We start from the raw sequence: 15,567 nt of genomic DNA, 5'->3' as shown, positions 1-15,567 counted from the left end.
TGTGTTGAAATCTGACTTTTTTTCCCTTTTGTACTCCGACTCTCTGCAGAGGACGGAAGTGTAAACCTATCTTCGTGCAGATCGCCCGTCAGGTTGTGAAGCTGAACGCCTCGGACCTCCGCCTGCCCTCGAGGGCCTGGAAGGTCAAACTGGTGGGGGAGGGAGCTGACGACGCAGGAGGGGTCTTTGACGACACCATCACAGAGATGTGTCAGGTATGAGCAGAAGTACTTGTTTGTTAAATGTACTCTTGATCAGCCAGTACTACGAAGCCAGTTCAACAGACCCTGGATATGTTTGAGTTATCTTAACTAACCCTAACAAACGCGCTCTCGCTCAGCGGTCCTACGATGCTAGTTATCAACTCGGTAAATCAACCCAGGGTTTCTCAGTTCAGCTGAGTGCGCGTTCACATGAAAAGGGCGGGGTTAGCAACATTTGACCAATCACAAACATGGAGATGCGTACTGACAGCGCAGCGTCATACAAAGTAAACTATCAGGTTAGACAAATATGAAGAAGTTAAACTTTAAACATCCATGACTTAAACAGATAAACCGGGATACAAGCCACATAGGTGAATACAGAACAGCTGGTAAATAATCAAATAAACTACAGAGTGTTTGAATGCGTATATTAACAGTTTATGATATCACTGCCCCGTCTAATACATGAGTGGATCTGACTTTAATTGCATTTGAGTGTTTCTTCAATTTAACATGTTGCTTCAATTTAACGTGTTGCTTCAAATAGTAATTCTGCATACAGTATGTGACACTGAGTGATGCACGGCCAGATACGGCTCGAGAAGCTGACTCAGATAAGGACATATATGATATATTATATGATCGATGATGTGATATGAATGATAAGTGCGACACGTCGGCGTCTTCCCGGCATACGGCAGCTTAAACTGTATTTCCTTTATCCTGTAATATGACTTGATAGCTGTAGGAGCCAATTAACTGTGGGTATAAAGGTAGGAACCTATGTGTGTTGGGGAGAGGTTCCGCCGGAAGGCCCATACAGTTTTTGACCACACACACACGGAGAACACACACACAAATAAATGGACTGTTTCAAACTGGAAACTTTGTTTCTGATCTTTATTCGGCAGCAAACTTGTGTGCGTCAATTACACCCACCAAGCGGATCCTCAGAGGCTTAAAGCGTTGGCTTAGCCTCTACATATAGTCAAAAACTAGACTTTTTTGGAATTACACAAGAGGACATTTTTTGGTTGCGTTTATCGAACGCTGAGAGCGGCTGCTAACCTTCTACCGGACGCCGAGAGGAGGACAACAACACGCCGGCTGCTCAGCTGTTAGCAGCCACCTGACGCCGAGAGGAGGACGGCTACAACTGGTTTGCTCATCTGCTGCACAGGAAGGCGACAGGAGCAACGCGCTGAATGGTGCCGGGAAGCTTTTCGCCGCTTGGCACGGAACTACGTTCATCTAAGGAGGTATGTGTAGCGCGCTACAACCGGTTTAAATGGCCATAGGAATTAAGTTGTGTGCACACATAAGGGCGTAATTCCAATGCATTGGTGGTGAAAGGGATGAACAATAAGCGCTTGTATTGTACTGTGTGATTTGTGACAATCCGTTTGACTTTAAGACATTCAAATATGGAGGAGCGCGCTGCGGACATACCAGCAGCTGACGCGCTGCCAGCAGCTGGCAAGCTGGATAGCGTGTAGCTAAATAAAGCTAGCAAATTAAGAACAAATATAAAAGATTTGATGTTAAGTGGTGAACATGCTAAGGTTCAAAATGCTCTTGATGGTTATATTGAATTGTGTGTTGAAGCCAGGTCTATGCATGACACTTTAATGGGTTTATTGCCACATGATGAAAGGGAAAGACATGAAACATGGTTTAAAGCCAAAATGATGTTCAATGATGAATTTATTGTCCAAATCAAGGTGTGGGTTTGTGAAACTGAAGGTACTGGTGATAATAATGACGATATCAATCCTGATGACAGTGTTTCTGATGTTGGTAAATCTTCAAACAAAAGTGACAGCAGTACAAAGTCAAGTACAACTTCATCTGCACAAATTATAGCAGCAGCAGAAAAGGCTGCAATTGTTGCTCACATGGCAGGTTTAACTGAGAGGCATGCACTGGAGGAACAGGAGCTACAATTAAAGCGGAAAAAGGAACAGCTTGAGTTGGAAACTGCTGTATCTACTGCTAGGCTAGCAGTTTTACAGGGTTCACATTCACGACGTTCCTCTCTTGCACCAACAAATGGTATGAACTCATACCTGGAAAAGGAAAAAAGGAAACTGGCATCGTTAAACATACTTAACCCCCTGGCAAAGGAGTATGATTCCACATCATGGAAAATATCCTCCAGCAAACCAACAAAGATGGACATGGAACCAAAGCAAGCTGAAAGGCAGTTTGCATTTAAGGAAGATGCTTATGTACAAAATCAACATGATCTGGGAACATCGATAACTGGTGAATCAACTGCATGGGAAAGTCAACAGGAAAATCACCATCAGCAAATCAATCGAATTCCACCTGAAGGTTTATTCACGATAATGCAAAAGCAAAATGAAATAACAGCTGCACTGGTTCACCAGCAACGTTTACTGTCTCTACCAGCAAGAGACATTCCTATCTTTGATGGAGACCTGTTTCAGTACAAGGCTTTTATTAAAGCATTTGAACAAGGAGTGGAAAACAAAGCCAGCAAAGCCGACTGCGTGTACTATTTAGAACAGTTCACAAAAGGACAGCCACAGGAACTGGTTCGTAGCAGCACATGGCTCCAGAACGTGGCTACATTGTGGCAAAGGGTCTTTTGCAAGAACATTTTGGGAATGAGTACAAGATCGCTGCTGCTTACATAGGAAAGGCTCTAGCTTGGCCAACAATAACAAAGGCAGAAGATATTAAAGCACTACAAGCCTATGCTTTATTTCTGCGTGGATGTGCTAATGTGATGGAAGAACTTCAGTACATGCAGGAGTTGGATATGCCCTCCAATATGAAAATGGTTGTCTTCAAGTTGCCATACAAACTAAGGGAACAATGGAGAAACAAAGCTCATAACATCATGGAAGCCTCAAACAACAGAGCTCATTTCATTGACTTGGTCAAATTCATTGAGAGACATGTACGAGTCCTTTCTGATCCGATCTTTGGAGACATCGAGGATTCAGGACATAAATCAGTTGCTATAAAATCTTCCAACATGTTTCAGCCACAATCAAAGAACAGAATGAAAGGAAGTAGTTTTGCCGCTACAGTATTCCCAATGAGTGAGGTCGGAATTAAAACGACAAATAACTCAAAACCACAGGAGAGCTTGGTGTATCATTGTTGTGATCACAACCCTCACATTTTGGACAGATGTAAGCAGTTCAGCAAAAGGAAGCACAGAGACAAAATTCAATTTCTAAAGGAGAAAGGAATTTGCTTTGGATGCTTGTGTATTGGACACATAAGCCGGGACTGTAAACAACGCTTGATCTGTGAGGTTTGTGAAAAGCAACATCCTACTGCGCTCCACATAAATACATCTAATGTGGAATTGGGACAAACCGCTAAATCACAAACCCCCCCTCAGACATGTGGACGTACAGGGGCCGGAAATGATGGCTGCATTCTTTCAATTATTCCAGTGCAGGTCAAGTCCACAAAGGGAAGTGAGATTATACAGACCTATGCATTTTTAGATCCTGGAAGCACAGCCACATTCTGCTCAGAAGATCTCATGCACAGATTAAACATCACAGGAAAAATAACTAATTTTCTTTTGAAGACTATGGGACAGAAAAAGGTTGTTCCAGCTTACTCCTTATTTGGGATGGAGGTATCTGGTCTTGAGGAAAATAACTTTTATCCTCTTCCAGAAGTCCTCACACAGAAGCAAATGCCAGTAACCAAAGAACACATTGCTACAGCCGCAGATGTGAAGAGGTGGAATCATTTGTCAAAAGTTCATATCCCCAGCATAAACGCCAATGTTGACATGTTGATTGGAACCAACGCTCCCAAGATATTGGAACCTTGGGAAATTGTCAACAGTTGTGGAAATGGCCCATACGCTATAAGAACAGTGTTGGGATTGGCCATCAATGGTCCTTTACATGGAAGCAGCAATGGCAGCAATGTTGACATGGAGCTTTCTTCTGTTGTGGTGAATAGGATTTCTATTTCCAAATTGGAGCTCATGCTTAGCAGTCAGTATAATCATGACTTTAATGAAAAGCCCTCAGAGGAAAAAGAGATGTCAAGGGAAGACCAACAATTTATGGAAATCATGAATACGTCTGCAACACTACAGGACAACAGGTACAGCCTGAAGTTGCCCCTTAAGACACCTGACGTCCTTCTTCCAAACAACTTTGCAGTGGCAAAGCAAAGGCTACTTGGATTGAGGAAAAGATTTGTGAGTAACCCAATGTTGCATAAGGAATATGCCAGCGTTCTGAATGGAGTGATTGAAAAGGGTTATGCTGAACAGGTACCAACACAGCAGCACTGTGGCAGTGGAAAATTATGGTACATCCCACACCACAGTGTTTACCATCCACGAAAAGGTTCTCTCCGAGTGGTGTTTGATTGTGGTGCCACATTTAAAGGAACAACATTAAGCGATGTACTTTATCAAGGTCCCAACCTCACCAGTTCACTGCCTGGAGTTCTCACTCGTTTCAGGCAGGAACCTGTGGCATTCATGGGCGTACATACAGGGCATGGGCATACATACAGGCTATGTTTCACCAGGTCAAAGTCACAGAAGAAGACCGAGATTTCCTTTGTTTGCTCTGGTGGCCAGAGGGAGACTTCACCAGAGAGATCCAGGAATACAGAATGACGGTGCATCTGTTTGGAGCTGTCTCTTCTCCCAGTTGCGCTAGCTATGCGCTAAGGAAAACTGCTGACGACAACAAGTCTGACTTTTCGGCTGAGACTGTTGAAGCAGTTAAGCGAAATTTCTATGTGGATGACTGTTTGATGGGTTTGGGCTCAGAGAAGGCAGCAATACAAATGGTTGAAGATCTTAATGCTCTCTGTAAAAGAGGAGGTTTTGTGCTGGAAAAATGGATCCGCAATAGTCGGGCAGTTGTGCAGACAATCTCGGAAGAGCAGAAGGCTAAAGAGCTAAAGGACCTCGATCTGGATAGAGACAATCTTCCTCTTGAGAGAGCTTTGGGACTACTCTGGTGCGTCGAGTCAGATTCCTTTAAATTCAAGATGGAAGTGAAACAGCAGGCTCTAACCAGACGTGGCATGCTATCCACAACAAGCTCTGTGTATGATCCTTTGAGTATTTTGGCACCAGTCACTTTGCCAGCCAAGATAATGCAACAAGAGCTTTGCAGGAGAAGCTGTGGATGGGATGATGCCATTCCACCAGATATCGTACACCAGTGGAGACGGTGGTTGGAGGACATTAAGTTGTTGGCATCACTCAAAGTGGACAGGTGTATGAAGCCAAAGGACTTCGGTGAACCCATACCCTCTCAACTACATCACTTTGCTGATGCCAGTGAAAATGGCTACGGGACTGTAACTTACATCAGGCTAATGAACTGCAAAGGCGATGTTCATGTTGCTTTCCTATTAGGAAAGGCTAGAGTTACACCCATAAAAATGGTGACCATTCCACGACTGGAACTAACAGCTGCTGTTCTGGCTGCCAGAGTCGATATGATGTTAAAATCAGAGCTTCAACTTCATTTGGATGAGTCTGTGTTTTGGACAGACAGTACTTCAGTTCTGAAATACATTAGCCACGAGGACAAGCGTTTCCACACATTTGTGGCAAATAGGATCACAACCATAAGAGAGGTTTCAAGACCATGTCAATGGAAGCATGTAGGAACCAAAGACAACCCAGCTGATGCTGCATCCAGAGGAATGAAGATCCCTGATTTTCTGAAGAGCCGCAGTTGGCTTGAGGGTCCCACGTTTCTTGTAAAATCTGAAAAGGAATGGCCTACATATTATGGCGGTGATGGCATATTGGATTTGGTTGACCCAGTAGTCAGAAAAGATACCTCGGTTAATATTATAGTCAATGAATCACTTGATGCAACAGACCAGCTCATGACTTACTTCTCAGACTGGAAAAGACTCAAGGTGTCGGTGGCCTGGTTTCTCAGGCTGAAGACAATTCTGTTGGAGTTGAGTCGTAAAAGAAAGGATTTGAATCCCTCTGCACAAGCTGGTCAAGTGAAAAGACTGAAACCCAAAGTCAACCCGGAGAGTCACATCTTGACACCTAAAGATCTCTTGGAAGCTGAGTTGGCTATAATACGCTACGGTCAGCAGCATAGGTTTAAGGATGAAATCACTTCTTTGACATCTGAAACAGGAACAGTCAGCAGACACAGTTCCATCTACAAGCTGGATCCGATTCTGGAAGTTGGACTACTAAGTATTGGCGTTTTTTTCTGACAAAGGAGGACTGGTGCGCTCTGTCAAGCTACAGACCAAGACCAACATTATTGTGCGACCTATTACTAAACTATGTTTAGTACAGGAAGTGTAGGATGTGCATTTCTATGTATTATTTACATTTGGCTCCTTAATTGTATTCAATTGATACCTGTACTATCAATTAGGGGCTGGTGTGTAGGAGCCAATTAACTGTGGGTATAAAGGTAGGAACCTATGTGTGTTGGTGAGAGGTTCCGCCGGAAGGCCCATACAGTTTTTGACCACACACGGAGAGCACACACACGGAGAACACACAAACACGGGATTACAAGCAAAGCAAAGGTATTGTGTAAACGGTAATATCGTGTGGTGAATATGGAAAGAAGCAAGTAAATGGAAACCAGTAAAATGGAAATAAATGGACTGTTTCAAACTGGAAACTTTGTTTCTGACCTTTATTCGGCAGCAAACTTGTGTGCGTCAATTACACCCACCAAGCGGATCCTCAGAGGCTCAAAGCGTTGGCTTAGCCTCTACAATAGCTTTAAACTCCGCACACTGAGCCCCGGAGCAGGTTAGGTGTTCAGCATCAGTTACCATGGAGATCTACCCCGGTAAGAAGTGAACCAGCGTCGTAGGACCGGAAACTCCGAGTTAACCCTGAAGTTACCTCGCTAACTAATCCTGCTTCGTAGCACAGGCCACTGGTGTTGCTAGATGTGTTATGATACAGTGATGTTTATCTCCTTTTGTTCTGTTAATGTGTTTGTAGGAGTTGGAGTCGGGCGTGGTGGACCTGCTCATCCCCTCCCCCAACGCCACGGCAGAGGTCGGCTACAACAGAGACAGGTGAGGAGGGAGCATGTAGGCCTGGGTTCTAACACTTCTGAAGGATATGGGTTGAATAATATGTCAACAAAGAGATAAGCAAGCAGAGACATTGGTATGTTACCAATCATTTCCCTGCGATACATTATTCTGTCTTTAAATTAAGTAAATTCATATAGTCTCACTGAAAATGTCACAATCTGGCAACTATTATATATAAAATCTATATATTGGATTAATAGGATATTTCTTTTTTTTGAAGATATTGATCAGTACTGTAAGTTTGGCAGTCTGTTGCTTTGTTCAGATATGGGAAGCAAGAAACACAGGATTACAAAAACAAAAAGTTGGAATCTTTTATTTATTTTCCCTCAAACTAGACTATTTTTTTCTTTGTTATGAATGATTTTTTTTCTTACATTCTTTCATTTATTTAAATGAATACCTTTTACGTTTTTTGACATTTGTTTTGAAGCACCATGGCATTCTTTGCACTCTTTCTTTGTTACATTAGCAAGGTCAGTTTTGCTCTCACATCACCTCCTTTTGCAAATATAAGACGGAACTCTCTGAAACACAAGCGTAAAATAAAGTAGCTCCAAATGTAGCTCCATCCGCCTTTAAGATAGATACTACTTCAATTAAGGTTTTCAAAACAAACTTTAGAAAGCAAGAGAAAAACCTCTTTTGAGTTGAACATACTTGAAAATCGTCGTTGAAACCCTGCATTGTCAAATATTTTCCTAAATGACTCTCTGTTCTTGGCCTGTAATGCTGTATGTTATTGTTATGCTCATGCTAAACAAACTTTAACACAGCTAAACAATTGTTATATTCATTCATTTCCCTAGGTTCCTCTTCAACCCTTCGTCCTGCATGGACGAGCACATGCTGCAGTTTAGGTTCCTGGGCATCCTGATGGGCGTGGCCATCCGCACCAAGAAGCCTCTGGACCTGCACCTGGCCACGCTGGTGTGGAAGCAGCTGTGCTGCATCCCCCTGCAGCTGGAGGACCTGGAGGAAGTGGACCTCCTCTATGTGCAGACGCTCAAAAGCATTCTTCACATTGAAGACAGCGGCATCACCGAGGAGAACTTCCATGAGGTGGGGGAGACATTGTATAAGTCATCATTTAATGCAGAAAAGACAGCTTCTTAACCGAGAAAGAAGACAATTACATGCAATATCTGTAATATCCTTACAAATCAAATTTTTTATATAACAACTTAATGGTGGGTAGGTAATTTTGGAGAAACCAGCTCGAGTGCGCTAGAATTTGAAAATACACAGCCGGAAGAAATCTGCCACTTCCTCACAGAGCCCCTCCTCCAACACACACGAACGCGCACATGACCAATGAGGGCACGAGATAAGTTTGTGCACAGATGGAAGGCTGACAGGCAGGTAGGCCATCCAGTTATTTTAGCCGGGCCGGCTCAGATGATTGGTCGTGCTTTTTACAGCGCTACGGCTTCCATAGGTGATGTTTTGCCATGTATTTTTTGTCAAAGCACTTCAGATATTCATTGCTATCGGGATGTTAAGAGCATTCCATGGAATATAACAACAAGTGTATCTCGAGCCGGTTTCTCAAACTTACCTACCCCACCTTTAAGTGCCATGTGTTAGAAATGTGGTTAAAAGAAGATTTCCTGCGAAGGCAAATATCTCATCAGGACTGGATTCATGAGTGGTAATGAGATATGTCAAATGTTATTGAATATAATAGTAATTCCACCTCGAGGCCTTAGCAGTAAATGACAGTTACACACGACCACATCACACATTACAGCTTATCTCCGCCTCCAACTGCACAATAAAACAAATGTAATGTCAGCATTTACACGCTGGTGACTGATGGCTCACAGGGGACGGATGTTTTGACACAGCAGGCATACCATGCATGTATAAAGAGAACTGTGAAAGTTGCTCAGTGGTGCACGAAGCCCAAAACAGACTGGCTGTAAGTTCAGAAAAGGAGAGAAACTCCCTCTGGAAGGAACACAGGGATTTCAGCCTTTGCAGACCATTTACATGCACCTAAATAACACGCTACAGGAAAGGGAACACTCCCAAAAAGCAAAGCAAAATGACCTGATGAATTAGAACCGCAGTGTAGTATCACCGTTTGGCCAAACATTTGCTACAACCTTCCTGCGAGCTCGGAGCATACCTCTCCTCTGCCACGTGAACCTTTGATTCATCAGAATATCACACGTGCTGCTAAAAAGAAGACCGTTTTTTATACCAATAGCCAGTTTCCACTATCCCACAATAAGCTTCAGAGGATGACACAAACCGCAGCCCTACCACACCCAGTGAGCTAACGGGAGCCAGCAGGGAACATGATGTGATTGTAGAGGTGCCAGAGTTTATCATTAAGTTAGCAAACATTGCCCCCAATCTGTGTTTACATTCAGACTGGCTGAGACAGCAGTGACAGTAATGTGTGTCTGTAGCCACTTTGAAGCGCAGTGAGAGCTTGATGTTAGCCCTGCTGGGGGGGCTGTGGGTAAGCTTTTAAAACTCTCCCAGCGCTGATAAAACCTCAGCGTGACTGTGGCCCTGACACACAGACCCCGCCCCTAAAGGCTCTGGAGCAGCAGAAAGCCCCTCTCCTGTCCAAATAACCTCACACAACCCCTGCACTGAAAAACCCCCGGCCTGCAGGAATGCCAGGGCCGCTGTTGATGCTGCATACATCCTGCCTGCCGGGGACCTGGCCCCGCTCCCAGACTCCTGGAGGAGGAGGAGGTCTGGAACCATAACACTGGCTCCATCAGCCAGGAGGAGGGAGGGGAGGAAGAGCTGCATCTGCTGCTCTGGCATGAAAAGACAAGAGAGTGAGGGGATCAGTGTCGGCTTCTCTGGTTCCACGAGCTGCCAAATGTCTCAACGTGATTTCACATTCGCTCGTTGCTTTCCAGGATATTAAATAAACGCTCTGATTTCAGCTTTTGTAATAAATCGTCTGCAATGTTTTCCAGACAGAGGAAAGTTGACGTTTATTGCAAAACACTGTAAGGCTGCTGACTGAACAGTGCTGAGGGAAATGCCCTGGGTGACTGTTCATTCAACAACCCCATGTAGCTGTTATTGTTCACAGACTGGTTTTGTCTGACAGTAAAGAACACATCCTGACCAGGGGGCAATACATCTGAGTCAGTGTAAGGTCTGCCGATAAACAGGAAATGGCATTACTCAAATACCTAACTAGATTCAAGGTCATTTAGTTGGACCGTAAAACTTCTTTGTGATTATATATCAATTATTATATATTAACTTTTTCAGATTCAGCCACATTTGATCTATTTCTTTCCTTCAGCTGTGTCAACATATCAAATCAAATCAAGTTTTATTTATATAGCACATTTATAAACGAGCCAAAGTGCTGTACATATAATACAAATAGCCTACAGTAGAGACACTTTACAGCAAATACAACAGCACAGATTGTTCAGAATATCAGTATGAGAAAAACGACACCCTCTGTCCTTAGACCCTCACATCGTACAAGGAAAAACTTCCAGAGAAAACCCACAGTTTAAAGGGAACATGGGAGAAACCTCAGGGAGAGCAACAGAGGAGGGATCCCTCTCCCAGGACGGACAGACGTGCAATAGATGCCGTGTGTAAATCGAAGAGATAATACATTTTACAGCATATAGACCGAATGTTAGGAAATGCATGTGTCTGTAATAAGAAGATGAATCCACGAGGATGTCAGCTACAATCCTGTGGAAGCCATCAGGGAAGCAGCATGACGAGACCCAAGGCAGGACCGCAGAGACAGGTTCAGCCACGACCAGAAGTCCACGACTTAATCCAGAACTCAGGATAGAGGATCCAAGACACAGGACTACAGCAAGAGGATCAGCCTCGACTCCGGATCCCGGCGTAGATATAGATACAAAACAAGAAAAAAGATTTGGCTGGGTTAATCGGAACAAGAGAATACACAGACACAGACAGAGAGGGAAAAGGTCATTGGATAAAAGTTATTCTTGATAACCCTCTAGAACGATCAACATATTATACGTAGAAAGAAAAAATGAAAGAAAGACAAAAGAACAACATAAATAATTGTTAAATAATAATAATGATAATATTAATACAATTAAAAAAATATATAATATTGATGAAAATAATATGAATAATAAACACAATAATGTAAATAATAATGATTTTTATAATAAAATATATCTTTTTATTTTAACATGTCTTGATCACAATTCTGATGAAATGTATCAATATAGTTTAGTTATGTAAAATGTATTTATTATTGATTTATATTTTACCAAAATATTGGAATCGCCCTAAAGAATCCACTATCATTCGGGTCATGTGAAAATGAACATTTGATATAGACTACTTCAAATCAACGTCAAATAAAACGTTGTTTTTTTGTCATTACTGCATATACTGCATGTTGTAATCTCCTGCTGTCAGCCACTGATTAACAGATAGATGGATTAACAGATCCTTTTTAAGCGTCACCACCAACAACTATCGATCAGTTGAAGACTGAAACAGATATCACATCGCCCTGTGTGTGTATGGCACAAACAAAACAATAACAACATGTTTCTACAATGCCACTATAGTACTAGGGGTAAGAACTGCAAAGGGTATCCTTGACTGTTATTGAGAGACACAATTATTTTCCATTTGAGTCTTTACAATTCAAAGTAATACGTGTGAAGTCGACTAACAATCGTTAAATGTACACTGTTTGTCTCCCAGATGATTCCTCTGGATTCCTTCGTCGGGCAGAGTGCAGACGGGAAGATGGTGCCCATCATCCCGGGGGGAAACAGCATCCCGCTCTCCTTCTCCAACAGGAAGGAATACGTGGAGAGAGCCATCGAGTACCGGCTGCATGAGATCGACCGACAGGTGTGGGCTGCTTGGGAGTACCACATGTTCTGTGTTAAACATCCTTTAGAAACATTTAACCATCTCATATTACAAGGTGACAAAGTCAATCTCCTCCTGGAGCTCGGACTAACTTTCCTAAAGGTTTTTAATACAATGGAGGAAAATAGAATCTTGTAATTGATGAAGAAAGAATTTATAATGAAATTAGAGAATCCACAATAGCTGTTAATGAAATCTTGGGATGACATACTTTTGTTTTCAAAGTCAAGCATGAACGTTTAACCTCCAAGCTTTTGGTCACACAGACGTTTATCAGAGCAGCGGCTGCGCTATAGCTGGAAAAAAGGGAAGAGCGTCTTTTTCCACAGAACAACAATGTCTATTTCTTTAGGAATTGTTCATGTAGTCCAATACAAACTGCTCACTGTGAGAGCTGAAACAATTAGTTCATTTATCATTCTATAGAAGTACTTCCTGAAGAATTGTATTTTCATTAAAGGTCACATGTCATGCTTTTCCGGTTATTACCCGTCCCCTTGTGTGTTATGAAGGTTTTTATGCATGTAAACGTTGTGCAGAGTCAAAACCCTCAAAGTACACCCTGTAGCGAGTAAAACTCTAACACAGAAAATACCTCCCCAAAACGCCTCGTTGGAGATACGTCACTGTCCATTTGATTCTTCCGGGTACGCATGATGTCATCCGTACCCGGAACGAAATGGACCAATCCGTGGAGCCGTTACGTCCGCGGAGCCGTTACGTTAAGCCCCCACTGATTGGTCCAAATTGACCAATCCACGGACTTCCTCACACACTCAGTGCAGGCAGCTCAGCTGATTTCTCCTCCCTGGCTGCAGGCTGATAACAGACAGTTGGGATCTCTCTGCAGACCCATTCTCTCTGCAGACCCATTCTCACAGCGTTTATCAACCTTTTTCTTACTCAATATCAAGCCACACTTATTGTTTTTACTTCGGCTGTGACTTTGTGTGTGCTCAGGATGAGTTTGGCTGTGTATCGCTAAACAAGGAAATAACACCTCCACGAAGCTCAGCGCGATTCACAACGTCCCGACTGGTCCCGACCAATCGGAGCACACTGGGCTCACAGGGAGGGGGGGGGGCAAGAGCTGCAACGAGCCGTTTAGTGGAGAGAGTGAATACTGCTGAATACACATACTATACAGAGATGCTGTTTGAGAAACCAATGTGAGTTTGGAACATTGCACAGTATAAATCTATTCTAGTAGACCTCGACAATGGAATTATGATCAGTGGAAATGGCCATGACATGTGACCTTTAACAATTCATTGTTTAAAAAAAAAAAAAAAAGAACCCCAGAAGTTATTTCTTAGTTTCAGCTTGTTTAAGTGAAAAAGTTAATAAAATAAAATAGTTGTGAAATAAAGAAGAAAGTGAGGTACATTTCTCAGAATTGAGAATGTTACATGAGTTTTAGGAGGAAAAGAATCCTAGTTTTCTGACATCGATTCATGTTTAGTTTCAGTTGTAGTGAAGAATGTGAATAATAAAAAGAGATGTGTACGGATGATGACCACATCGTAACCTCCCCCCCACTCCCTCAGGTGGCGGCGGTGCGTGAGGGCATGTCTTGGATCGTGCCGGTGCCGCTGCTGTCCCTGCTGACGGCCAAGCAGCTGGAGCAGATGGTGTGCGGCATGCCGGAGATCTGCTGCGACGTGCTGAAGAAGGTGGTGCGCTACAGGGAGGTGGACGAGCAGCACGCCCTGGTGCAGTGGTTCTGGCAGACGCTGGAGGAGTTCTCCAACGAGGAGCGCGTCCTCTTCATGCGCTTCGTCTCCGGGCGCTCGAGGCTGCCCGCCAACACGGCCGACATCTCGCAGAGGTTTCAGATCATGAAGGTGGACCGGGTGGGTGACGCAGACTCCACTGTGTGCTACATGTTGTCCGAATACGTCCATTTACTAAGGAGTTAAGGTCTTTTACAGGCATATTAGACGGTCAAAGTGCTGTGAGGTTGTTAATAGCATTCATTTCAATGTTTCCCTATGGGACACGCCTCCATTTGTTTTCCTCTGAAGCGTTTTTGGAGGTAAAACGTTTTATTCTATCAAATAAACGTATAATAGGTGTTTTTTTCCACTTTGGACGAGTACAGGGTCGGACTGGCCATCTGTGTGTTGTGGAGAAAAACATAACCAGAGTAGTCCAGTAGTCCAGAGCTTTCATTTCCTCCAATGAAGTTGCACACTGACAGGTTACAGAAGGTCACAGCGCTCATAAATCATGTAGTTACTCGCCAAGTAAAGATATTTAGAATAATATTTTGAGTCCAGATCAAGGCATTGTGACACTGCTGCTGCGGGCTTTTGCATTTCCATGGCATCAATTATTGTGGGCAGGGCTGGCTCAGAGTCTGCGGCTCTGTACTAACGGACATGAGAGGAGGTGTTATCTCTCCTCTGTTGCTGAACTCTGTTAAATATGGCAAAGTAAGCAGAAAACAATTATGACTTTCTTTACGTTTTCTGCACGAAAAGGGAGTATACCTGTACAGTTTAGACATGCTCTATAGTAAAAGTGCCTTGAGACAAATTGTAATATGACTTCAATTGAATAGATAAACCTTTATTGATCCTCAGAGGGGATCTTTGGTTGTTGTAGCCGAACCAAGACTGAAATAAATACAGAGAAAACTAGTGGATAGAATAAGCAAGGAGCATTATGGAGAAAAGAACTGTACGATTTTTAACAGCTTCTTCATTTCCCCCCCTCAGCCGTACGACAGCCTGCCGACCTCTCAGACCTGCTTCTTCCAGCTCCGCCTGCCTCCCTATTCCAGCCAGGCCGTCATGGCGGAGCGGCTGCGCTACGCCATCAACAACTGCCGCTCCATCGACATGGACAACTACATGCTCTCCAGAAACGTGGACAACGCAGAGGGCTCCGACACGGACTACTGACGCAGGCAGCCCCACACGTGAACACATGAATAAATGATCACCTGCACACGGACTGTCTTATCGAACACGCACACACAGAGCGAGATGCTTCATCATCGCTGCACCAGTTGTAGGGAACTCCTGAGCAGACACTTTTTAAATCCATTTTATGTACTTTCAAACAGCACAGGTTTTCCTTTCTCCTTGTGGTTTATTAGCAGTTTTTAAATGACACAAGAATCCACACGAGAAGTGCATTTAGTGTTTATTTGTTTTGCGCATTACTCCACATCCCATTTTCAGGGTTTCTGCATGGAGGTTATGTTTATTAGTTTGGAAATGTGTATAGAATATTCAAGAAAGAAAGAAAAGGAGGAAAGGAAGAATATTGTACATTGTGTAAAATGCTTCATTAGGGAAATGTTTTGCATAATATCCATATTTATTGTTTTCATTGCCTATGCCGAGTTTCCCAAAGCATACAAAAAAACAACAATAAATGCTGCACAACTGAATTGTAGTTGGGTTTC

General features: G+C 43.2%; 1 protein-coding gene across 12 annotated transcripts in view; it reads left to right on the top strand.

Moving 5' to 3' along the window:
- The window catches only part of herc1 (HECT and RLD domain containing E3 ubiquitin protein ligase family member 1), an 86,011-nt gene extending 70,459 nt beyond the window's left edge, over positions 1–15,552 (top strand). For all 12 annotated transcript variants that reach the window (XM_034233786.1, XM_034233793.1, XM_034233792.1 and 9 more), the window contains 6 exons: positions 50–215; positions 7,180–7,256; positions 8,087–8,339; positions 11,979–12,131; positions 13,700–14,005; positions 14,873–15,552. In XM_034233786.1, the coding sequence (XP_034089677.1) occupies positions 50–215; positions 7,180–7,256; positions 8,087–8,339; positions 11,979–12,131; positions 13,700–14,005; positions 14,873–15,058 (1,141 nt within the window). In that variant the 3' untranslated portion in view covers positions 15,059–15,552. The remainder of the gene's footprint in view (positions 1–49; positions 216–7,179; positions 7,257–8,086; positions 8,340–11,978; positions 12,132–13,699; positions 14,006–14,872) is intronic.
- The last annotated feature ends 15 nt before the right edge of the window (positions 15,553–15,567 follow it).

The sequence above is a fragment of the Gymnodraco acuticeps genome, unplaced genomic scaffold (genome assembly GCF_902827175.1).
Source record: "Gymnodraco acuticeps unplaced genomic scaffold, fGymAcu1.1, whole genome shotgun sequence".
In the NCBI taxonomy this organism is placed as follows: domain Eukaryota; kingdom Metazoa; phylum Chordata; class Actinopteri; order Perciformes; family Bathydraconidae; genus Gymnodraco; species Gymnodraco acuticeps.
Note: the sequence above shows the minus strand (reverse complement) of the source record. Positions and strands in the feature narration are given on the sequence as shown.